General features: G+C 41.3%; 1 protein-coding gene across 4 annotated transcripts in view; it reads right to left on the bottom strand.

The window, feature by feature from the left end:
- agbl1 (AGBL carboxypeptidase 1) overlaps window positions 1-26,624 on the bottom strand; it is a 249,996-nt gene that overhangs the window by 164,505 nt on the left and 58,867 nt on the right. For all 4 annotated transcript variants that reach the window (XM_073033207.1, XM_073033206.1, XM_073033209.1 and 1 more), the window contains 3 exons: window positions 21,533-21,620; window positions 12,288-12,432; window positions 7,246-7,396 (listed from right to left, as the gene is read on the bottom strand). In XM_073033207.1, coding sequence (XP_072889308.1) covers window positions 7,246-7,396; window positions 12,288-12,432; window positions 21,533-21,620 — 384 coding nt within the window. The remainder of the gene's footprint in view (window positions 1-7,245; window positions 7,397-12,287; window positions 12,433-21,532; window positions 21,621-26,624) is intronic.

Here is a 26,624-nt window from a genome sequence, read left to right as displayed (position 1 = left end):
TACCAAAGATTATCGCACTGTTCAGTTTTTCTGTACTAATTGTAAAGCTCTTCTTTACCCTATTGATTAATTTGTGCCATTTTTCAAACTCTTGACTTATATGCATTACATTCTGAATGACAGCAGCTGATTTGGTCAACGCAGATCTCAAGAGCTGGGTGAAAATCGATTTTCTACAAGTACAAGCCTAATGAATGGCTGATGCGGATATAATTGTTTAAATGTCTGTGTATTTGAGGGGTGTAGTGGCATTGGCAAAGAGACCCATTGATGGTGTCTGGTGACTGTAAAAATGGAGGAATTCAAGCAGAGAAGAGAGAGAGGGATTGAAGCAGCTGGTATCTGATGCTGTACTTCTCATTATCTTCTGTCAGTATAATATCAATTTCCCGAATAAAGCAGCAGGCAGATTGGATTTGACAGGAAAGTCAAGTATAAATGTGCAGTCATTTGATACAAATCTGAGGCAGAACCTAATACATAATCTAGTCATGTTAGTCCAATTTATTGGGGTTCTTTGAAGTAGTAACATGCACTATGGATAAAGAGGAAACAGGTGAATGATCCATACTTAGCTTTCCAGAAGGCACTACAAAAGTTGTTACAAAGGCATTTGCAGAATATAAACGCCTGTAGTGCAAGAGGAAACATTTTGATGTGGATAGAAGCACAAATGTACCTTGCCAACCAGAAAAAGGGGTCAAAGTCAAAGTAAGATTTATCGTCAATGTGCGTAAATGCTACTGTGGATGTGGAGAGGATGTTTCCTGTAATGGAGGAGTCTGGGATCAGAGGCAGCCAGAATAGAAAAACGTCCCTTTAGGACAGAGATAAGGAGGAATTTCTTTCACCAGAGTGTGAATCTTTGGAATTCATTGCCATGGGTGGCTGTGGAGGCCAAGTTATTGGGTATATTTAAAGCAGAGTTTGAAAGGTTCCTGTAGTCAGCGGGTGGTGTAGTGGCATCTGCACTGGACTTTGAGGCGAGTGGTCTGGGGTTCAAATCCAGCTGGCTCCTTGTACGCTTTCTTTCAATGCTGGGCTGAGCGTCAAGCTAGTAACTTGGTGTCGTAAAAAAACGAGAACTAAAGAGACGGTAAGATTGCCGCCCAGTGAGGCATGAGAGGATATTGTTATTGATAGGCTCCTGATTAGTATGGTTCAAAGAAAAGGCAGGAGAATGGGGTTGAGGAAGATAATGATCAGTCAGGACAGATTTGATGGGCCAAATGGCTGAATTCTGCTCCTTTGTCTACTGGTAAAATTGTTTTAAATACTGCCTTAATGTTTATTTCCTTGCAAGCATTTACAGGAAAATACAGAAATACAATAGAATTTATGAAAATATTCTTAAAGTGAAATTATAGGCAGTAAATTGCGGCAATGACACTTTGAAAGATATATATCTTGTAGTTTTGTGACCTGTCCACAAAACGTCACTGTGTATCACCAGAGCCATCTTGGTTCCACCGGGATTGGTACTGGTGTCTCAACTTCTACAATTTTTCTAAGTGACTCAAATGGAGGATAAATCTGCAAATTTAGGAGTGGAAACAAGTGGTGAAGGCTGCTTAGGGAGGCGTATAAAAATCTATGGATGGGTTAAATGTCTGGTCTAAGATCTAGCAGCTGTGGGATGGTGGTGGTGAGAGATTGTAGAGCTTCGAGAAGCAGTGGGATCTGAGTATACTGGTACAAAAAGAGGATAGCGTTCAGATGTAACAAGTAAACAGAAAAGCTCTGAGAATACTATCATTTATTTCCCAGGGAACTGAATACAAAAGTATTGAGGTTAAACTGCAATTACTTAGGGCATTGATGGAACCACATCTGGTGTATTGTATTAGTACCCTGATTAACAGAAGGATGTCCAGCATCGGAAGAACTCAAAGAACAGCGACTAAGCTAATACCTAGAATAGGCAGGTTGTCTTGTAGGGATACTTTAGCAAGGCTTCTGTTGTATTCACTGGAGCTTAGAGGAATGTGGGCAAATTGATGAAAATACTCAATGATTCAGGAATGGCTTCTTCCTCATTGCCATCCAATTTCTGAATGGATGCTGAACCCATGAACACTACCTTGTATATATGTGTGTGTATATATATATATATATATATATATATATATATATACACACACACTTACTGTAATTCTTTTTCATTCTCTATTATGTATTTCATTGTACTGCTGCCGCAAAGTCAAAAAATTTTATGAAATATGCCAATGATATTAAACCTGTTTCTGATCTGACATACAAGATTGAAAGGGGTTTTGATAGAATGGATATGGACACATTATCCCTCTCGAAGGAGAATCTGAAAGAATGATCACTATTTAGAAAAAAAGGGTTGCCCATTTAAGACCCAAAAAAAAAAGCAAAAAAGAAATCCCTCAGAAGGTTATGATTGCGAGGGGTGGCAGTAGAAATGCAGAGTCGAGGTTACAGGACCATATTGAATTGTAGTACCAGATCAAAGGGCTGAGTGGCCTGTTCCTACCCCTGATGCATTCACTTGCAGCTCCCGTCGTTGGACAAATAACATCAGTCCCAGAGCTTTAAAGAAGGTTGAAATAAGTCATTGTAAAGAAGGTCACAAATTCTGTGAAACGTATTCCAGCTAATTTCCATGGTATTACCTGTGGTCATTTGACATTCACAGGAAGCCATTTAGGTATTTTAGTACCAAGAATAACCAAGTAAAAGAAAGGGAATAAATTTTAATTTTCATTTGAATTTATCATCTCTCAGAGCCATGAATGAAATATATATTTCAGTTCATGCATCAAGTATCAGCGCTTAGAGGTAAAATCCACGAGGCAGATCCACTGAAAAATTCTTTTCCTCTGCTCACTATCGTGCATCAACGTTTCCTCAAAATCTCAACTACGTGCCTCAGCTCTTATATAGAAACAGCATCAACAGATCAGGGCAACATACTTCTATTTTAGACTTGCTTCTATCTTGGACCTGGTGTGGTTCATTAAACTATACTGACCTCTATCTAGCTGTAAGCAGTCAACTCAGCACTGATTCAGAATCAACCCTGATACTTACAGTACTGTGCAAAAGTCCTTTGCACAAATATATACACCTAGGATGTCTCAGACTTTTGCACAGTATTGTAGTAATTTTATGTTTCGCACTGTACTGCTCCTGCAGAAAAAAACAAATTTCATGACATATGTGAGTGATGATAAACCTGATTCTGATATGGGTCTCTATTTTTGACTGAGAGTGGGAAGGGGGCAGGGAGCGGGGAATCATGGTTGGGAAAAGGGGAAGGGAGTGGGGAGAGAGCTGAAAGAACCAGAGAGACATTCTGTCTCAGACTGGGTGTGTCTGCACCCATGCTGCACCCCGCCCCGGTATCCTTCTCAGCCACATATCCCACACCCCTCTGGTGGAGCTCCACCCTCACCATTCCCAATCTCCTTTGCTCCCTCCGGGTTTACAAGCTTGCTCTCAGCTCCGTGTTCACAAATACAGTACTGTCTAAAATATTTAGGTGCTCTAGCTACATATATGTGCCTAAGATTTGCACAGTACTGTATTTTGAAGCACAGGAAATGTTCTAATGTAGAAACATCTCAGTCAGTTCAGTTGTAGCAAGATCACAGAAACTTCAATAGGTTATCTTTTCCCTGACTGTAAGAGCAGTGTATCTGTTTTCTGTCTGTCTGTATTGTATTTTGTGTTTATTATGGGTGATTTGCCGCATGGGTTGGGGCGTGGCAGAAGCAAATCTGTTACATATTCACGCCTTGTTTGTTCATTGTTTGATTTAGTCTAGTTAGAGCCAGATGATTTTTTTTTGCTGTTCACTAATTTCTCTATTATGATAACTTCATTAATTTCTCAATCGCTCAATTATATGGTTGTATGGCTTAGTTATGCAAAGTGGAAGATCGCTATATCACTAGTTTAGTTTTGTTAGTTTGTCTCCCTCTTGAACAGATTTCCTCCAGATGGATCTATCGAGTGCAATGTCTTTTTCACTTTTTAGATGTAACGTTGAACTCCTTCAGGCTGATTCTGATGTCATCTTTGAAGTGTTTCCATTGCCCACCAGGGACTTCTTGCCCTTTCTTCAACTGGAGTAAAGGGTCTGTTTGGGGAGATGCGAGTGGGGCATCTGGATGAGGTACCTATCCACTGGAATACAGCACCCAGAAGAATGGCCAACGCCAAACCTGTTGAATTCTGAACATGGCTCGGTCTGTGAAGGACTGACACTTCAGAAATATTGGAGGTACCAAGATTGTATGACTTGAAATCCATCCCCTGGTAGTAGAACGAGACATGACATATAGTTTTACCAATAGGTTGTATTTTGCCTCTGAAATTCATTTCAATGCAATACGTATTTGAGGGTGTAATGTCAACTCTGCCCTGATTTCTGGAGATGAAGTGCTTTGCATAGAAGTTTCAGCAAGAGGTATTTTATACTTCGGAGGCTTGCTTCAATGGATTGTAAAGTGGTCTCCCTTTTATTTCTGGGTTTTTCATTGCCAACTCTCAGCCTTTCTCCATTTTCGGGGAGGGGGTGGGGATCAACTCTTGAGTTTGCTTTCTGAGGCAATGTTTAAATGGAGACAACAAGCACAAGAATATGGATGTTGCTATCCTGTAGAAAACAATTAGGGCAGATTTAGAAATTTGTGCAGTGATGCACCATGAAAATGCCAGGAATAGGAAATATAGTGATGAAGGGGGGAGTCAGAACTAATTGGATTACTCCCACTAATGCAACAAAGGCTCGGCAGAAATGTGATATAACTGCGTGGCTCTTTGTCCAATCATCTCCATACTTATCCATTTACAATCACTCTCTCTATAGCCTACATTGCCATGGTGATTCAAGCGTTTAGATGCTTTTTAAGAAGCAGGTTGATAGGTTCTTGATTGGTAAGGGCATCAAAGGTTATGGGTAGAAGGCAAGAGAATGGGGTTGAGAGGGATGGAAAGACAGAGCAGACTTGATGGGCCAAACGGTCTAACTCTGTTCTTATGTCTTGTGATCTAAGTGCTGCAAGAGTAGTTGCCTCACCCCTCACAAAGGCAATGCAGTCCAGAATGTGCCCTCATCAGATTCCCTCTTAACCTCATTCTCCTCACCTTAATCCTAAATCCTCTGGTCGTCAACACCTCTGCCCTGGTAGCAACTTCCTTAATACCTACCCCTGTGCAGATCCGTCTGGATTAAGGATCTCAACCACAGTCTATTTCCATCCACAGAAGCTGCCTGCTCCCCCAAATCCCTTCAGCAGTTTGCCTTGCTCTGGGGGACTGGTTGATAAGATACAGCAATTGAGTTGCATGGGTGGGTTTTAACCTTGATTTAATGCAGTAGGTTAGATCAACTGGGTGACACAATGATTTAACATGCTGCAATTTCACCTCTGAAAGTAGAATCTGATGCCAGAACATTAGACAATGTATCACCTTGGGATTTATTAGAGAATTTAATCAGTAATTAGCTATATACTAAAGATACAAAAGTCTTAGGCACATACGTATAGCGAAGACGTTTAAGACCTTTTGCACAGTACTGTATTTGTCAACATGAGTGGAGAGCGAGTAAATGTGGCAGGAGCAAAAGTTGTTGGGAATAGTGAGGGTGGAGCAGGAGGGGGTTGGAACAGGTGGCAGAGAAGGAGTACTAGGGGCAGAGAATGGCACGGGTGCAGAATCACTTAGTCCTGAGACACCAGGCAAGGTCATTTGATTCCAAACAATCAGATTATTGATCATTACAGAATGTCCCTCTGGTTATTCCCATTCCCTCCCCTCTCCCTTCCCCTTTCTCCCCAACTGTGCTTCCCCTCTCACTGCCCTCTTCCCACTCTCAGTATTGTGCATAACTGGATGTAAAATGCTCTGGGAAAAAGATGCTAAGTAAGCTGTCTACCTACTGTCTTTCTCATTCCTTTCACTCCTAGTGCATTAAGGAAATTTCCCTGAATAATGCAAAGGTAACAAGAGCTGTACACTCAGTGGCCACTTTATTAGGTATACTTGTACACATGCTCATTAATGTAAATATCTAATCAGCCAATCACGTGGCAGCGACTCAATGCATAAAATCACGCAGACACGGTCACGGGGTTCAGTTGTTGTTCAGACCAAGCACCAGAATGATGAAGAAATCTGATCTAAGCAACTTTGACTGGGGAATGACTTTTGGTGCCAGACAGGGTGATTTGAGTATCTCAGAAACTGCTGATCTCCTGGGATTTTCACACTTAAGTCTCAAGAGTTTACAGAGAATGGTGTGCAAAGCAAAAAAAAACATCCAGTGAGTGGCAATTCTGTGGGCAATAAACGTTGTTCATGAGGGAGGTCAGAGGAGAATGGCCAAGCTGGTTCAAGCTAACAGGAAGGTGACAGTAACTCATTTAATCACACGTTACAACAGTGGTGTGCAGAAGAGCATCTTTGAATGCACGACGTCTTGAACCTTGAAGTGGATGGGTACAGCAGCAGAACGCCAGGAACGTACACTCAATGATCACTTTATGAGGTACAGGAAATAGCTTAATAAAATGGCCAATGAAGGTATATCACATACACCAGGTGCAAAGAACTTCTTTGTTCACATGAAACTGACGGAGTAAACAACATATATAGAATAATGAATGCAAAACAGCAAATATTGGCTAAAATTGAAGTGAAAATCTGAAGAATCGCAAACAAAAATGCTGAAGTGACAACAGAGAGGAAGAGTCCAAGAACATGGTAGCACAAGCAGGAAGGGAATATGAAAGAGCAGATTGGTCAGGAATCTGATAACAGTGGGGAAGAAGCTGTTCTTAAGTTTAGATGTCTAGGCTTTCAAGCTCCCAGAAGGTAGAGCAGAGGAAAGGGTTTGGGCAGGGTGGCAGACATCTTTGAGTATAGTCGACCCTTGCTGGTGATAGATTGAACGGATGAAAGTGATGAGCCTGCAGTAGACAGTGTTTACAATTCTGGAGGTTCAGACAGATTAATTAGAATTATTGGCTGATGGCCACCAAGGGTACGAATGAGTAACTGATGGCCACAGTGGATGCAGTTGGCCAAAGCCACTCTATGAGTCTAAGTCTCCATCACCCCCAACACTACCAAGTGAACTTCATCCCGCAAAGACTGAAAACAATACCAATCAGAGCAGCGGGCAGCAGCCCCATGCCTGGTCTTGATGAGATGCACCAGCACTTCGGGTAGAATGCACTGATAAGAAAAACGCAAAGAACGTTTACTTACGAAATTCTTCCAGCGGCTCAGGCTGGGCCCCCGGGTTTGCAGTAATCGTGATCACTGGACAGTTGTTGCCTCCTAGTGTGGAACACAACACCTGCTGCCTGAAGTAAACCTGATCAGGATTGAGTGACTGCTCAAGAAGGTGCAGGTGAGTCTGAAAGAAACAGGCAAACCATGGAATAAATACGCGATTTGGATGTCTTGTTCATTTATAGTTTCAGACACCCTGCATGAGCCAGTGTTGAAGTTGTATCTAAGGTCAGCGAGCTAAGCTCTGAGATTGATTGTTAACAATGGCTCCCAACACAAAATCAGTTTTATTTTATAATCACTCTGCCCGATCTGTAAACCACACCAAGCTACAGAGAAACTCTTTGCCCGTGACTTCTGACTCACTCTAACATGAATAATCACTTGGGAGGAGGAGCTATAAATGGGCGGGTGTAAAATTCCACCCAGCATCTTCAGATGAAGACTAATCAAAAAATCTCCGAAGAGACCCGCTGTTGCAACCAGATGCGTGCCAGAGGGCATGTTTCCGGCTAAGGATGAGAACGGCAAACTGAGTTGTATTTGTACCCTGAGAAAAAACTGTAAGAAATCCCAAGGCACCATCTGGAAAAGAGCTGGGCACTGCTTTGATGACGACTATAATTCTGCCCTCAAGCAACACCATAAAAAAAATACATATATTTAATCTGTTACTGCTGAAGAGCACTAATCACACACAAATTTCCCCATAACTAAACACATTTCCAACACCTTTATATTTCATGAATTGCCTATGAAATCTGAGGTCATTGAAGATTCTACGTAAAAGTAATCTAATCTTTATTTTGATTCATGCGAGAAGTGAGGAACCATGTTAATACTAGTGTCACTCTCACCCCAGTACAGATTAAATTGAAGCCCCATTCTGAGTTCGAGATGAGGTTGCAATTTTGCCTCAATTCATTTGACACACACCAAAAATTATTTATAAAGAAACAGAAAGGCTGCCATCAACATCCCACAATAAAGCAACAGTACATACTACAAGGCATTCAAAATAATCTGTCACCATGAAGAGAAATAATCTGAAATGTCTTACTATTCAAATAAGTTTTCTTACTGAGAACAAACTCAGGACTTGATTCCATTTTAATATCATTTTACTTGAAGAAAGAAATCCAATTTTAGTTTACAGGGATATCTAATCTGAAGTACACCTGCAACAAATTCTTTTGTTAAACAAAAATGGCTGTTCTGCACCGTTCTGGCTCACGTGTTAAAATGATTAAAAATCGTTCATGTCATTCAGTGCTCAGTATATTTGAAATGATGTAAATTTGATTTTCCACCTATTATTATAAAAGACCGTGTTAAAACTACATCTCAGACTGTAAGACCATAAGATATAGGAGAAGAATTAGGCCATTTGGCCCATCAAGTCTGCTCTGCCATTTCCATCATGGCTGATCCACTTTTTTTTGCTCAGCCCTAATCTCCTGCTTTCTCCTTGTATCCCTTCGTTCCCAGGCCAATCAGGAATCTATCAACTTCTGCCTTCAATATACGTGAAGACTAGACCTCCATAGCCACCTGTGGCAATGAATTCCACAGATTCACCATTATATGGGTAAAGAAATTCCTCCTCATCTCCATTCTGAAAGGACACCCCTCTGTTCTGAGGCTGTGCCCTCTGGTCCTGGACTCACCCTCCAAAGGAAATATCCTCTCCACATCCACTCCATCAAGGCCTTTCAACATTTGATAGGTTTCAATTAGGTCACCCCTCATTCTTCTGAATTAGAGTGGAGACAGGCCCAGAGACATCAAATATGACAGGCCATTCAATCCTGGAATCATTTCTGTGAACCACCAGTAAACCCCCTCCAGTATCAGCATATCCTTTCTGAGATAATGGTCCCAAAGCTGCTCTCAATAGTCCAAGTGAAGCCCCACCAGTGCTTTATATAAAGCCTCAATGAGAGAGAAGAGTTATTCCTCAAGATGAACTAATTTAATTTTAGCTATTCTTTCACTGGATATACACATTAAGGTACCCCATACAAGACTTATTGAAAAAGTAAGGAGTCATGGGATCCAAGGGGACGTTGCTTTATGGATCCAGAACTTGCTTGCCCACAGAAGGTGAAGAGTGGTTGTAGATGGGTCATATTCTGCATGGAGATCGGTCACCAGTGGAGTACTTCAGGGACTCCAGGTCCTGTTCTGGGACCTTTACTCTTTGTGATTTTTATAAATGACCTGGATGAGGAAGTGGAGGGATGGGTTAGTAAGTTTGCTGATGACACAAAGGTTGGAGGTGTTGTGGATAGTGTGGGGGGCTGTCAGAGGTTACAGCGGAACATTGATAGGATGCAAAACCGGGCTGAGAAGTGGCAGATGGAGTTCAACCCAGATAAGTGTGAAGTGGTTTATTTTGGAAGGTCAGATATAATGGCAGAATATAGTATTAATGGTAAGACACTTGGCAGTGTGGAGTATCAGAGAGATCTTGGGGTCTGAGTCCATAGGATGCTCAAAGCAGCTGCATAGGTTGACTCTGTGGTTAAGAAGGCTTACGGTGTATTGGCCTTCATCAATCGCGGAATTGAATTTAGGAGCAGAGAGTTAATGTTGCAGCTATATAGGACCCTGGTCAGACCCCACTTGGAGTACTGTGCTCAGCTCTGGTCGCCTCACTACAGGAAGGATGTGGAAGCCATAGAAAGGGTGCAGAGGAGATTTACAAGGATGTTGCCTGGATTGGGGAGCATGCCTTATGAGAATAGATTGAGTGAACTCGGCCTTTTCTCCTTGGAGCGATGGAGGATGAGAGGTGACCTGATAGAAATGTATAAGATGATGAGAGGCTTTGATCGTGTGGATAGTCAGAGGCTTTTTCCCAGGGCTGAAATGGTTACCACAAGAGGACACAGGTTTAATATGCTGGGGGGTAAGTTCAGAGGAGATATCAGGGGTAAGTTTTTTACTCAGAGAGTGAAGAGTGCGTGGAATGGGCTGTCGGCAATGGTGGTGGAGGCGGATATGATAAGGTCTTTTAAGAGACTTTTGGATAGGTACATGGAGCTTAGAAAAATAGAGGGCTATAGGTAAGTCTAGTAATTTCTAAGGTGGATACATGTTTGGCACAACTTTGTGAGCCAAAGGGCCTGTATGAGCTATAGATTTTCTATGTTTCTATGTTTCTATTATGAACAAAGTCAGTCTTCATTATTTATCTCTAAATTTTGAATATTGTTGGCTGCTAAATATTGCTTTATTCTTGCTTTGGGCTTGAAATCACAAACTAGATTAGGTTCATGCCCATAGTAAACATAGTACCATAGAATCACAGGCTAGACCAGGAGAGGACAGCTTATTGAAAAGCAAAATGAAATACTGCAGGTGACAAAAATCTAAGATAAAAAACAGGAACTGCTGCAAATTGTCAAGAGGTCATGTAGCATCTGTAAACACAAGGAAGTCTGCAGATGCTGAAAATCCTAAGCCGCACACAAAATGCTGGAGGAACTCAGCAGGTCAGGCAGCATCTATGGGAATGTATAAATTGTCGACGTTTCAGGCCAAGTTCCTTCTTCAGGACAGAAAAGGAAGTGGGGGAGGGTTAGCCAGGATAAAAAGATGGGGAGAGGGGAAGGAGGCTATCTGGAAGGTGCTAGGTGAAGCCAGGTGGATGGAAAAGATAAAAGGCTGGAGAAGAAAGAATGTGATAAGAGAGGAGTGTGGACCATAGGTGAAAGGGAAGGAGACCCGGGGGTGGGGGGGGGGGAGTGGTTTGTGATCTGTGGAGTAGGAAATACAGTCGACATTGCAGATCAATGATCTTTCATCTGAGCATGATATATCATCTCTCTGAGGAGTGAGGAGGCCACCACACACTAAGTATCAAAGCCTGCAATCGCCTGCCAGCCAGAAGAATGACCCTTAATGTATGTTTACAATTTTCTGGGCTAAAATGCATTTACCAGCATTGATAGTGAAGTGACCAGCTCCCAGGGCTTTTGACAGCACTGAAAAGTGAGAAGAACATATAAAAAGGAAAATGAACTGCAATTAATGAATATGCTATGAGTTAGTTTCTGTGGATCACAGATAACCAACCCTAAGCCACTTCACAACAGCCTGGATGCAGAGCCAGGGAGTTGTTACCGGCTGGAGAAACCCAAGCTGGAAAATATTTCCGTTTAGGACAGCAATGAAGGTCTTCCACCTCTGGCAGTGCTCAGGGCTTCCTTCATTGTATCAGTAACTTTCACTACTGTCCCGGTGGTTTCTCAGGAATTCCGTCACACTCAGATGTAGAAGTGTGTGGCCAAGTGATTAAGTGATCTGAAGGTCATGAGTTCGAGCCCCAGCCGAGGCACTGTGTTGTGTCCTTGAGCAAGGCACTTAACCACACACTGCTCCAGTCCAGCCAGCTGAAAATGGGTACCAGCATAATGCTGGGGGGTTAACCTCACGATAAGACTAGCATCCTATCTGGGTGGGAGTCTCATACTCAGTCGCTTCACGCCATGGAACCTGGCATAAGCACCAGCCTGATGACCCTATAAGGCTCGGGACAGACTTTAACAGATGTAGAAGGATTCTTCGTCATTGTTTCCGTAGCGATTTTGTTTACCGGTCAGGGTTGTTAGCTGAAACTCCCGAACCTGGACGACCGATGGACCACACTGAGTCCGTCCTCTACCCTTCGACCTGATCGGCTTGGGTGACAAACAGCCGAAGCATAAAGCCCGAACTGCAGCCAACACAGCTCTCCAGGCCACTGAAGCACGCAATCCTCCAAACCCAACATCAAGGTTGTCGTCCTCTCGGAGGTCAGATTTTAAAGTGTGGTAATTAATAACTGTTTTCTGCAATCAACTGATTTGAAAATTTAGCTCTAAGTTATAGCTAGATAGCTTAGGTGCTTTGGACTGATCATCTTATAATGGGGCAAGCATGTCCAGTCATGTAAAAATATGGTTCTGTAGATGTAATTACAAAGTTTTATTGCAAAAACTTCTCCACTGTCTTATAAGAAAACCACATACCATTAACGTTGAGTAGGTGTAGGGATAGTGATATGCTAGGTAGCAGATATCCTTTGAGTGCTGGAACGTGACAGTGAAGGTCAAAGTGTAAAACACTGTTTCTTTTTGTCCTTTTTCCTCTGATCCATGAGTATAATAATGATTTCTGAGGGAACAAAATAATATTCAGCTATCCATGCATACACTTGGTCAAAAAAGCTGTTTCGAATAATATTACAACAAAACAATCGAGTAAGTTTCATATTTCGCACATGTAACCTACACAAGAACATATGTTTTGTAAGAATATGCCACAAATGCGCATCACAACTCTGCAGGTTACCCGTGGTATTTACAGTACACAACCGCATATATGTTACCAAGTGCAGTTCAGTCATGGCAGATTGCAAAACTGAATTCATGGAACTTAGTAACTGAATGACAACAAAAAATAAAGTGCACAGAAAAACTGCCGGCCTGTCACATAAATTAATTGGCTCAGTAAGAGCTTTCATATAAAAGGATCTAACTTACACATCGCTGCGGATGACAAATGGTTGCTCATCTCGAGTAGCCCAGAAACCACCCTGTTTTACAAAGGACATTTATCATGAAGGTAGCTCACCCTCTACCTTCTCAAGGGATTAGCCGGACAGTCTTGAGGAAATCATTGACATTATTCTCGATTGTAAAAGCACCCTTCACACACATCCGCTTAAACCCCAGATATTATTTCATTGGACAGTACTGTACCAAAAGATGTGAGAATGTACATCGCACATGGTTTTGATATACAGCATTTCTGTTAAGCTTTAATGATATTTTGTACCCAACAGATATAGAGAATAGAAATTTAATGGATTAGGACTTGGAATATTTCACATATTCAAATCTATTATTTTAAATGAAGGAAAATTACAACTAAAATCAAGCCTCCCAATTTTAGATGCCTGGGATTCCAGGATCATGATAAGAGCCAATTAAAAAACGTCATGCTTGTCCCATGCACTAAACCCATGAACACATGGCATTTATGTTTTGTATCATCCTTCTGAAATTTAGTTCTACAGATTTCAATGAAACCAACGTTTGAAAAGCGGCACAATGCTGCAAAACTCTATCGTGTTTAGTTCATATAACTAGGCACAAATGAAAACTTCAACCAAACCTTTCACTGTCAAAAAGTTGTAGAATGCTAAAGCACAGAAAAAGGCCCTTCAGCCCACCTAGTCTGTGCTGTACTATTGTTCTGCCTAGTTCCATTGACCCACACCTGAATTATAGTCCCCCATACCCCTCATATCCATGTACTTATACAAATTTCTCTTAAATATTGAAATCAAATGCATATCCACCATTTCCACTGGTACCTCATTCCACCCTGAGAGAAGTTTCCCCTCATGTTCCATTTAAACATTTCACCTTTCCCCTGTAACCCATGACCTCTAGCTCTAGCTCACCCGATCGCAAACAGAAATATCTTTTCTAGATTCTGTTCGTTTTTACATTCCTGTCTAAAAACTACAGTCACCTGCAGTAGTGGATGAATTCTTTCTGAGCTCAGACTTGTCTATTTAACAGTGGAGTTAAGTTGTTTTAAATGATCTGATGAGTACCCAATCAAAATTAGTGATGGAGAGGGACCTGAGGGGCAAATGCTTCAGCCAGGAGGTGGTTAGTATATGGAACAAGTGGCCAGAGGAAGTGGTTGAAGAAGGTACAATAACATTCAAAAGACCTTTGGGTAACTACATGGATAGGAGAGATTTAGAGGGCCAAATGTAGCCACATGGGGCTTGCTTGGTGAGTATGCTGACCTGCATGACTCAGCTGGGCCAAGGGGTCCATTTCCATGATGTTTTACTCAATGACATTATGAGACCAAAACTACCCATTGTGAAGTTAACGTTTAGCATTGTTCTCATCCTAAATCCATGCCCACAGCAAGCCAAAAATGTTTGAATATGTCTATCCGGCTCATGGGTTTGATAGGTTATTACAGTCTTTTCTGACTGAAGAAAATGCTTTGTAATATTTTTGCTGCTGAATAGCTATCCATCCTGATCTCTGATGACATACAGAAGCCAAATTGAAAGCTACAACTGTTGGTAACGTTAACCCCAGGTTACCAATGTGTGAGAAGTTCTAGGCTTTACGCTTCATCAGGTCTATTAATACTAATCTGTATTTCCAGCATTAGTTTAACACACTCCCACAGGGAAATCAAAATAGGCAATTCTGATTATTAGGAGGCAGTGAATGATCTTAACTCACGCTGCAGAATTCAAATTTTAAAAATGGTGGCCCCCTCTAGCTCCAGAAATCATATTCCAAGTCAGCTCTCCTACAATCCGAAGGCAAAATAGGATGCATGTCAAATATGCTCTATAAACTGGAAATAAAATGATTGCAGCACCTAGCAATCAATAAAGAGGCAATTTACTGTCATCCGAAAAATTTCTCAAATATTGTAATACGAGGCAATTTGTGCAATGGATACCACACTGCATTACATCAATTGTGCTTAATGGACATTTTAGAAACAGTTAAAAGCAAAACACTGACGTAAAAGAAAGATCTCCTCCGATAATGGCAGCAAACACACAGCCCTCTGCAATAACCGACAGGCCATTCGCTCTATCGGAGAGAATAATCTGACTGGTGAACATTCCAGAAATAACATTAAGCATCAGAGAAGGAACAGATAAAACAAGGAAAGTTTTCACTTTGTATAAAATGGGATTGAAAACCTGCCTGTAAAGCTACAGGAAAAAGTGAGATAAATAATCTTTAATGGGAAAGTTATCCATTTGTAAACACTGTTTCTTTCTCCTCTCTCCTCCATTGATACTTCCTTTCTTTTTCCAAGCACGTGGTCATCACTCTAACATCTCCCAGTGTGGATTGATAATGAATACCTTGCAATGCTCCTGGGTCATTTTACAACATTAAAGACTCGTCAACAGGAAGCTGTTCTAGAGACTATAATAACTTCAAAAGTATCTCTGCAGTTTTTATAATGCACCATGAACAAAGGGAAATTAAGGCATTCCCTCCCATTACGCTTGTTCCATCATTCAGTAAATCCATGTGTGACATTTTACCTCAGCATCACTTTTCTTAACTAACCCGCTATCACCTGTCAACAGCGCCCTCTGGTGCTCTTCCTTCTTCCCTTTCTCCCAGGGTCCACTCTCCTGTTCTATCAGATTCTTCTCTCTCTCTCCTATCAGAGATTCTTCTTCTTCAGCCCTTTATCTTTTCCATCCATTACCTCCCACCTTTTCACTTCATCCCCACCTCCTCCACCCACCCAACTTCCCCATCACCTGACTTCACCCATCACTTCCACTCCTTCCCCTCTCTCCGCCTGCTTAGTCTGGCTTCTTCCTCCCTTCCTTTCTGGCCCAAAGAGCCCAAAAATGCTGGCTCTTTATTTGTCTCCATATTTGCTGCCTGATCTCCTGCGTTCTTTCAGCATTATGCATGTGTTACTTTGGGTTTTCAGCATCCAGAATCTCTTTTGTTTACCCATAGTGTCGGTAGGTCAGATCAAGACTGGCATTTCCCACTCCTTTCCAAAGGGATCACCCAGATTTCCAGAAACTATGGCTTAGAGGAATTCTGGAGAAGTAGGGTTTCACCATTCTGACATTCTTCGAGGATGTCCAGACCTTTTCCCAGGTGACCTGTACTTAAAGTACATGTCAGTAAGTTGCTGGCATTCCAATGGAGTGCGAGAAGGCATTCCAGCCTCTTGTCTGGTTTATTGATCAAATATTGATTGAGAGCCCAACACCAAGGTGACCTTAAATGAATGTCCAATCACCTAGCTCATTGTTCATGCATATTACCCAATGCAATGACTTTGGAAAGTACGTCACATAAGGACAAATCCCAAACCTGACATTTTCCTTCCAACTCATCCAACTTCTGATGAAGCTGCACATGGAGATGGCCAGGAAGATGCCTGGATGCTAACCTTGCAACTGGATGATTCAGCACTCACCCGGGAGGAGGCCTGCTCAGTGCAGTTGAGAATTACTGGACTTTGCTGCAACTTAATGGATCCTTTCCCAAACAAGTTCAAGACTACCAACACTGGTACACTCTCAAGCAAGTCCACCTAGTTAACAATTTATCCATCACCATGACTATTCCAATTTCACATCCCCACCAGTCCTGCTTAGAACTCTTAATCTCTTAGTCCAACTTGAACCATCCACAACTTAAACCATTCCAACAGCCAAACATCAACCTCCACCTCATCCAATGCTCCCAACAAGCCCTTGAGAACCTGATCAGTACCTCTAGCTAAAACGCCTTCAACCTTCAAATCCCCCGACCTTTCTGGGCACCTCAAAGCAAAGAACTTTCAGTGGACAATGGCCAATCTAGAGCATATTACTCCTTGTCCAATAACACCTGCTGGAAGATCTTTCTGTAATATAATTGGCTTGAAATAATCCACCCAGCCAGTGGCAGTTTCTGGGCTCATGGTAACTGCTGGCATTGGGATAAAGCAGGGCCGAACAAAGGTTAGAAATTCCTTTGAAGGTTTTTTTAAAAACTCCTCGGGATGTTATGGTACAATATATTAAAGTATACTTTGTGACTGATGGACGTCCGGTTGATACTATCATTGTTGTTAATTGATTTACAAAATACTGCAAATAGGCTTTTGAGTGGACTTGCTGCTCAGTTAGTGGTGATGTGGATGAAGGACCACTTTAGATTTGAATACTGGTGGATCCTCCAACAACTGGACTGGAGAACCAACTGGCCTTACCACTGCATCATCCCATCAGGGACTTATTCTTTGCATACTGCAAATTGGATGACCCTCTGCTTGGATAAATCAGAGGCAGTGTAGGACTTAATGCACTCTCTGGGCTTTGAGGTGTATGTGCTGTAGAAAGTGAGTGACATGGTCTATTCACAGTCTTGGTTTAATCCTTATTATTCTGAAGCGTAATAACTATAAATGGGTCAATTAAGACCATACATGGTCTCTGGTCCTGGCCAATCGTTGCCTTTCTGGGATTATATTTTCTTTCGGAATGACGCACAAATCAGAAATAATATTTCCGGCATTTCAACCTGAAATGCACACTATATGTACCATTTTTCTATAAAGTTATATATAAACTATGCATATTTCCCGGGTCCATGTGCATCTTGGTGTTTCCAGCCTTAATATTGTCCTTGACCAAATGACACAGGTATCCATTGCCTCAAGACTTTGCGGGCTATTGAAGGGATAGCATCTATACTTCTTGTCGCACCAGTGTGTAACATGGACCCTGCCTGGTGCATCTTTGGCTGCTGCTACTGATTTCCCATCGGCTGGGGGTCTCCTTGCTGTCCGGCTTCCAGTTGGGAACTCTCAGGGCTGGATTAATCAGACCTGGGTGAATGTAACTCACCTGAGGAAACATGAAGGACATTGGTTTTATTATTTATTCTGAACTGTATAACTAGTGAAAAGATTTACTGTAGACACCAGAATACCATAGCAGTGCAGAAGATCATGCATGTGAGATTAAGGAAGAAATTACAGATGATATAATGGGCACTAGTCTCATACTATTACCAGAGAGGGCACTTGTTAAAAACAATGAAACTATCTGGCACTTACATGATTATTTTGAGCTTGAGGATGTGTTATCTCCCTCGCTGGACATAATGACATACTTTTCAAATAATCCACTCAAGACAATAACTACTTTTGGGGTCTTCACAGCCTCCTTGGTGTGCTGTGGCTGTTAATTGTGATTAGAGTTCTTCTCTGACACATTTTGAGAATATCATCAGTATGTGTAGAATGAATCTATGCCTCATGTGGATTTCTTTCAGTACTGTGCGATCTTGCTTCATATTGTTTCGTGTCTGCGCTGCAAAAGGGCCTTGATAATTAATTATGAATTGTTAATGAATAGCAAGACTCCTTTTTAGCAAAATAAAACAGTTGTTGCGTTGGTTATTTATTTTCTGCCCTTATCGTCACTGCCACATTTCTCTCCTTTTGTCTCCACTCTATTATAGCCATTTTCTTTGTTTTCTTCACTCCTTCCCTTCTCAACAACCTAGAGCATAGCTGGTTTCTCTATTTTACTACCTCTGTTGAAAAGTCAACCACCTAAAAGTTAACACTATTTCTCTCTCTACAGATACTTCTTAACCTGCTAAGTGTTTCCAAAATTTTCTTTATTTTACAGTCCTAACAATCCCAACACTCCACCTCACCTGGCTCCCCTATCACCTTCCAGTTTATACTCCATTCTCTCCACCCACCTTCTTATTCTAGCTGCTTCCCTCTTTCATTCTAGTCCTGATGAAAGGTCTCAGCCCGAAATGTCAATTGCTTATTCTCCTCCATAGATGCTGCCTGTCCTGCTAAGTTCCTCCAGCATTTTGTGTGTTACTCTGTCGGTTTTTTTTTTGCTTTGGAGTATTTTACAATATAATTTGTAAAGGTATGACAACATTGATTAGCTTAATGTGGATTATTTAATGAGTTAAATCGTTTCAGACCAATACTTCTCTCCTTCCAAGAAATGTGCTGGAGAAGCTTTTGGAAAGTATGAAAGTTTATCATACCAAGAGCCTATTAAAAAGATGTCAACTTTAAGAGGTCATTTTTACCAAAATTACGTACATCTGCAGGAGATTAAGTTTACAAGATGCATTGGACACACTGCCATCAGGGGAAATTTTCTGGTATCAGAAAAGACACAGGCATGGGCTATATAGTTTTGTAAAAGGCATCAGCAAATGAGTTGAGTCCATTTCCAGAAAACCTGCCAATTTGCCTTAATTGTCCATATACTTTCCCAATGCATCTCAGCTCAGTGTAGAACTTGTTATTTTTAGTTTCTAGTTAAAGATCCGAGGTTACGTGGTCTCCTCACTTTTTAAAAATAATGATATGATGAAATGCAAGACATGTAAAACCCATTTGAAATCAATGCCAGGTCTCAGTGGAATCTCAATCCCACTCCCTCATTTATTTCCTTGCAACCCATTCTTTTTAAAATGCTAATCAGCTTCTCCCATTTCTTCTACCAACTACGTTAACTAGGAATAACTTAATAGCCAATCAACCTACCAACCAACTCCTCTTTGGCAAGCTACACCACCTAGTGGAAATCCATACAGTCACCAGGAGAACACGCAAACTGCACAAACTTAGATCTTATGGATAAAATCAACAAAGCTATTTTCTTATATTCTTAAGAAAGTCTTCATCCTTATTAAGATAACTTGAAAGGGCCAGGCCCAAACTTACTGGAAGAGTATCAGACTTGACAATGGAAAGGGCATAGATTTAAGGTGAAAGGTGTAAGATTTAAAATGGACGCCTGGGACAACTCCTTCACAGACAAGGTGGTGCTTAGATAGATTTTGCAGCCAGTGAAAATGGATAAAGAAGGTACAATACTAACATCTGGAAGATGTGTAAGTGGATACGATGGGATTAGAACCAGAGGTGGGAAAATTGGACTCGCTTGGTGAACGCCATCGTCGGTATTAATGAATTAGGCCAAAGAGCCTGATTCCAAACTGTATTACTCTGTGACTCTATAAACAAACAGTTGAAAGTGAATGACAATTAGCAAAAACAGGAAAAGTTTGAGTTAGTTCTTACCAGTGTAAAGAAGAAAATTTGTCACAAATTTTATCTGTGACATTAAAATGGCTGCATTGATTTATTGTCAGCTGTGAATTGTAATTCCTATTTTCAAACTTCATGTTATAGTTTGCTAGCACTGTGTAGGATCACTCTACTGAGCTCAACTTGGGAAACTAAGTGTAGCAGAAATTAACATTTTCCATAAACATGAAAAAGTCTGCTAGAAATCCGAACTGGACTGGTCTCGGCCCAAAATGTTAATTGTTTGTTCCTTTCCACAGATGCTGCCTGACCTGCTGAGTTCCTCCAGCATTTTGTGTGTCTTGCTTAAAATTTTCGTAATTGAAGGAGAGCTTCATTGATTTGCTGCTATTCATCACGAGGATGATTCTTCCGGAGCTAAGGTAAAGGTAGAACTGGTCCCTATTCCACAATCTGGCTGGTGTGTTGACCAATGTATGGTCGTCAAGCAGCTTGATGTTTGAGGCTTCAAATCTCCCTGTATTATTCATTCCTACTGCAGTCAAATTAGAAAGAATGCTACTTGCATGGACGTACAGTTAGAGCTAGTGAGTTGTGGGCATGCTACATTGGCACTGGAAACATGGCAACACTCGTGGGCGCTCCCCAGCACAATTTTCACTGGTATTTGACGCAAACACATTTCACTCTATGTTTCAATGTACATATTGCAAATAAAGTTAATCAATCTGATGCAGGTTAATTCAAACCTCAAATATTTCCTCAAGCGTTGGCACCACACCACTAGTGTGATATAATCTGGTAAAATAACTTGCCCTTAGGACTCCAGAGACTGCAGATGCTAGAATCCGGAGCAAGAGAACGAACTGCCAGAGGAAATCAGCAGATTGAGCAGTATCTGTGGAGGGGGAGAAGGATGTCCTAGTCCATGGTCTCAATGCAAAATACCAAAAATTCATTTCACCCCAACACAGATGCAGACCGACCTGCGTATCTCCTCCAGCAGTTGGTTTCCTTTCTGCTTTGGACACCTAAACCAATGCACGGCACATTTAGCATCCCAGATGAGACATCAGAAAACCCAAAATAAGAGCGGGTGAAATTATGACCCTCCCAGAAGGGCTGCTTTACCACTGCAAGTCCTGCTCATAGATGACACGAGTCTTGTAAAGGAATGACAAGCCAGTCAAGTGCCACCCAGCCCCTCGAACCGACCATGAAATATGCTGTTTATAAAGAGCATGAAAGAAGCCAACAGTATCCATTCGTCAAACGAAAAGGGATTAAATTAGGTAATTAATGGTGACGCAAGTACAATAAGTTGAAATGATCGCACTGTGCTTAAGTTTCTCTTCTCTGACAAAGTGCAAAGAGGTGAGTTGGCAGTGAAGGAAATAGGACTGGGCAGTGTCTATAGAGTAATCACTGTGATGACAGCAAGCATTGAATTTCACTAAACCCATTTCCTTAATTGCATCCTTAAACTACTGCTGTAGCTGGGATGAGAGTCAATATGAAGGTCAGATCATCCTCTATAATACCATTCAGCCAATATTCACCAGCCCAGCTATTATACATAATGACAGTGATCTTTCTTTGTTACTCTATTCAACACAAGCATCATAGCAGATAGGACAAGAAGGAAACATACTTGTAATAGTAGATATCAGAACCTACACGAAGCCAATGAGCTCTTCCACACAATGCTTCATGGATGGAATACATCACTGGCTGCATCCCTGCATTATCACAGAAAGTGCTTTCATTAATGTCAAGGTGAGTCATCTATTACAAGAGAATTAAATCTTATCAATATAAATTTCTCCCATACGCTCGAATCTTTACTTAATCAAAACATTAGCTTTCCTTATCTCAGCAGCCCTCACATGTACAGGATCCTATATTTTTCATTCTCAAAATAAACTGAGCTTCCTCAGATATTCTCCTCACCCAGTGCAACACCGCTCCCTCGCTTAGCTGATAATTCACAGAAGCCACATTCCTTCAATGCACAATGACACTTTCTTTGCAGTAACAGTGAAGTGTAAAGATTTGAAGCTCATTAAATAGATCAACTTTCTCGCCATAAATCTTAGCCTTTAGAACCAAGAGTGCAATCGTTTTCAGAACTTTTTCGCTAAATGCATTAGCATGATGGTTATGTATTTGCATTGATGCCCAGAGATCTGGATCATTGATCTGAAAGAGAGAGTTTATATCCTACCTCAGCAGCTGTAAAGTTTAAAATAACAGAATTAAATAAACCTGATTTTAGTGGTATTTTAGTAGCCTTATAACTAATGGATTGTCTGTCTGGTTCATTAATTTGAGGCAAGAAATCTACTGTCCTAATCCAGTGTGACTAATTATGACCCAAGACCCAGAGATAAATGTTTTCTCTTTAAATGCCCACCAAAATGGCCTAGCAAGAAACTCACAGGGAATCCAAAATGAGCCTAGTTGACAATGCCTGTCCCTTGAATCAGTAAATAGTTTTTTTAAAGAATTGCAAAATCCATGCTCTGGTAGATTTTATGAAATAGTGTTTTCAGAATCCCCCTGACTCCCTTTAACACAGAAGGAAAAATGTTATCCTACAACCAGGCACAAGTGTTACAGGATTAGATTTTCAATTTGTGTTAATACCTGGAGCGTACAGAATTCATTCATTGGCAACTCTTTTGCAGGAATCTCCATGAAAGTTACCGTTATATTAAGAATTCGTTCTTCTTGAGAGTAAATTTGTTTGCTGATAATACTTATCGGCTTGTTCCGAAATCATATTATTGCTGAAATATCTTATTTATAGAGAATGTTGAAATTCAATCATTTATTCCTCTTATTGTCGGAACAGCTCTAATTGTCATCAACAGTAACATCTATGAAACCCATTGAAACTATAAGTAATGTGATTTAATGTTAAATCTGATTCAACGTTTAAACTGTGGAATTGTCCAAACAGTTAAATTACATGAATATAAATTCACTTTCCCAGCAATATCCCCTCAAGCTGCTGAATTATGAAACTGCCGTGCTGCCTGGCGCAGTGTGAAATATGAAATCATGAACTGTCTGGAACTGTACTGAGTGCAATACATAGATCAACATCGTGTTTTATTTATAGGAAAGTGCTTGTGTTGTGTAAATGTCTTGGTGTTACAGTGTATAAATATTTATCATAATAATTCACACTGAACTATATTCAGAGGAAGTATTATACTTGCAAACACATGAATCAAAAAATAAAAGTCTTAGAGTGTAGCTAAAATAAGGCAGCGCTGGGGAAAATAAACTAGATATGACATGCATCTGAGGAGACCGAGGTCCTTCGGAGTATGTAGGCCTCTCCTTCACATGTTCTACCAGTCTGTTGTCACCAGTACAATCTTCTATGCGGTGATGTGCTGGGGCAATGGCATCAACAGCAGGTTCAATAAACTGATTAGAAAGGCTGGCTCTGTTATAGGAGTCAAACTGGACACACCGGAGGCTGTGGTCGAACAAAGGACCCTAAGGAAAATCCTGGCAATTCTGGACAATGTTTCTCACCCTGTGCATGCCACCCTGGCTGAAAAGAGGAGCACTTTTAGTAATAGACTAAGACAACTGCACTGCTTCAAAGAGCACTATATAAGGTCATTCTTACCCTCGGCCATTAGGCTCTTAATTCTTTACTCTTTCTTACTTCTCTTCTATTATTTGTATATCTGTGCACTTATAATGCAACTGTGACACTGTACTTTCCTTTGGGATCAATAAAGTATCTATCTATCTAAAGCCAAAGTACATAAGGTCTCAGGATGTAAAGCTGCAGAGTTTCAATTTGAGTCAAGGTCCAAGAACCCCTCTACCCAGTACATATGCAAATCTGCGAGCATGCAAAGATATAAAATGTTTCAATTAACCACAAATGATTTGTCCTTTGGTCAGGCTGTAAAATGGTTCACCATTATCATTTTGTGCCATGTCATATGACGTGGATGATCATGGTCTTTCCATGACCATGGTTTTTCTTGGCAAATTTTTCTGCAGAAGTAGTTTGCCATTGCCTTCTTCTGGGCAGTGACTCTACCCTAGCCATTATCAATACTCTTCAAAGATTGTCTGCTCAGCATGAGTGGTCACATAACTAGGACTTGTGATATGCACCAGCTCCTCATACAACCATCCACCACCTTCTCCCATGCCTTCATGTGACCCTGATCAGGGGCCTAAGCAGGTGCTACACCTTGCCCAAGAGAGACCTGCAGACGAGCAGAGAGAAGGAGAGCCTTATTTCTCCTTTGGTAGGATGTATCTCCACCCTAACACCAAAATGATTAGGGGCCAAAATTACATCATTGGGATATGGAGTGGATTGTGGTTGAGGTGGAGCAGAGGGCATGTCTCATTAAGAAGCCTGTGAAGAAGGAATGGAAATGGAAATGGCTCTTCAGTCCTGTTTCAGAAATACTTGGTATAAATGAGGGCAATTTCTTTCAAACTTTCCAAGATACAAACAATATTTTAGTAGTCTTGCCCAAGCTTCTTTCTGCACCTTGGTGAATACAAAATGAACTCAAGCAACATAGCAGAGATGGCAGAGGAACTGAATGCATATTTTGTATCACTCTTCACAGTGAAAGACATCTGCAGTATACCGGACATTCAAGAGTGCCAAGGAAGTGAAGTACATGCAATGAAAATTACAACTGAGAAGGTGCTCAGGAAGCTTAATGGTCTGAGGGTGGATAAGTCTCCTGGACCTGATGGAATGCACCCTCGGGTTCTGAAGGAAGTCGCTAGAGAGATTGTGGAGGCATTAACAATGATCTTTCAAGAATCAGTAGATTCTGCCATTGTACCAGATGACTGGAAAATTGCAAATGTCACTTTACTATTTAAGAAGGATGGGAGGCAGCAGAGTGGAAACTATAGACCTTCTAGCCTGATATCGGTGGTTGGGAAGTTGTCAGAATCGATTGTTATGAGATTACGGTGTACTTGGAGGCACATGACAATATAGGCCAAAGCCAGCATGGTTTCCTGAAAGGAAAATCCTGCCTGACAAACCTACTGCAATTTTTTGAGGAAATTACAAGCCGGGTAGACAAAGGAGATGCAGTAGACATGGTGTACTTGGATTTTCAGAAGGCCTTTGATAAGGTGCCAATCATGAGGTTGCTTAGCAAGATAATGAGCCCATGGAATTATAGGGAAGTTACTAGCATGAGTGGAGCATTGGTTGATTGGCAGAAAACAGAGTGGGAACAAAGGGATCCTATTCTAGCTGGCTGCATGCTACCAGTGGAGTTCCACAGGGGTCGGTGTTGGGAGCACTGCTTTTTATGATGTATGCCAATGATCTGGACTATGGTATTAATGGATTTGTGGCTAAATTTGCCAATGATACAAGGATAGGTGGAGGAACAGGTACTGTTGAGGAAACAGAGAGCCTGCAGAGAGACTTAGATAGTTTAGGGGAACGGGCAAAGAAGTGGCAAATGAAGTACAATGTTGGAAAGTGTATGGTCATGCACTTTGGTGGAAGAAATAAACCGGCAGACTATTATTTAGATGGGGAGAGAATCCAAACTGCAGAGATGCAAAGGGACTTGGGAGTCCTTGTGCAAGATACTGTGGTAAATCATGTATACCTGTCTGGACACGGTCTGAGTGCTCCTGTGGCTCCTCCCACAGGCCCCTGGATGAAGGTGATTGTGTCACTGCTCCTCCCACAGTCCAGGGCGGTCATCCGGCATGGACGTGCTCCGTTTTACTGCTAATAAAAGCCTTTCAGTATTTACTCTACTTCCGGTCTTTTGGAGTTATTGATAGTGCATCAGATACCCCAAAGGTTAACCTTCAGGCTGAATCAGTTATGAAGAAGGCAAATGCAACATTGGCATTCATTTCTAGAGGTATAGAATATAAGAGCAAGGATGTGATGTTGAGGCTCTATAAGGCACTCGTGAGACCACACTTTGTGTGCAGTTTTGGGCTCCTTACCTTAGAAAGGATATACTGACATTGGAGGGGATTCAGAGAAGAGTCTCAAGAATGATTCCAGGAATGAAAGAGTTACTGTATGAGGAACATCTGGCAGCTCTTGAGCTGTATTCCTTGGAGTTCAGAAGAATGATGGGGGATGTCATAGAAACATTCCGAGTGGAAGAGGCAGTTGGAATTTCAGCTGCAAAGTTAGATTAGAAACAGGGATTATATAGGGTGCTGGGAGATTTGAGAGAGGAATATAAAATCATGACAAGTTGAGGCAGGATGAAGAGAGCGAGACTGGTCCCATCAGTATGAAGCCGAAGAACCAAAGGTGACAGATTTAAAGCTCTACAAGTGAAGTGAGGCAAAGTGTTCAGAATCAGCGAGTAGACATGATGCACCATGTACTGCCTGTGGAGGGTGCAGATTAAGTCAAAGCTTTCAAAATAGATGTGAAGGAATATTTGAAGGTAAAATGAGTGATGTTGGAGAAAGAGCAGAAGAATGAAGCCAGTTCGATGTTCTACATAGAGGCAGCAGGCACTCGACACCCCACACTAGCACTGCTAACATCCTTGAACAGCCTCTGTATCCAAATGAATAAAATCTCACCACTTGGGAATTTTTTCCAATACAAAAGGATTTCCTCCTATAATAAAACAGAAAATGCAGGGATACTCAAGAGGTCAGGCAGCATCCGCAAATAAGGAAACAGTCAATGTTTAAAGAACTACCAGACATCATACGGACATGATTCTTGCTGCATT

This window comes from Hemitrygon akajei, chromosome 30, assembly GCF_048418815.1.
Source record: "Hemitrygon akajei chromosome 30, sHemAka1.3, whole genome shotgun sequence".
NCBI lineage: Eukaryota > Metazoa > Chordata > Chondrichthyes > Myliobatiformes > Dasyatidae > Hemitrygon > Hemitrygon akajei.
This window is presented reverse-complemented; position numbering and strand designations above follow the sequence as displayed.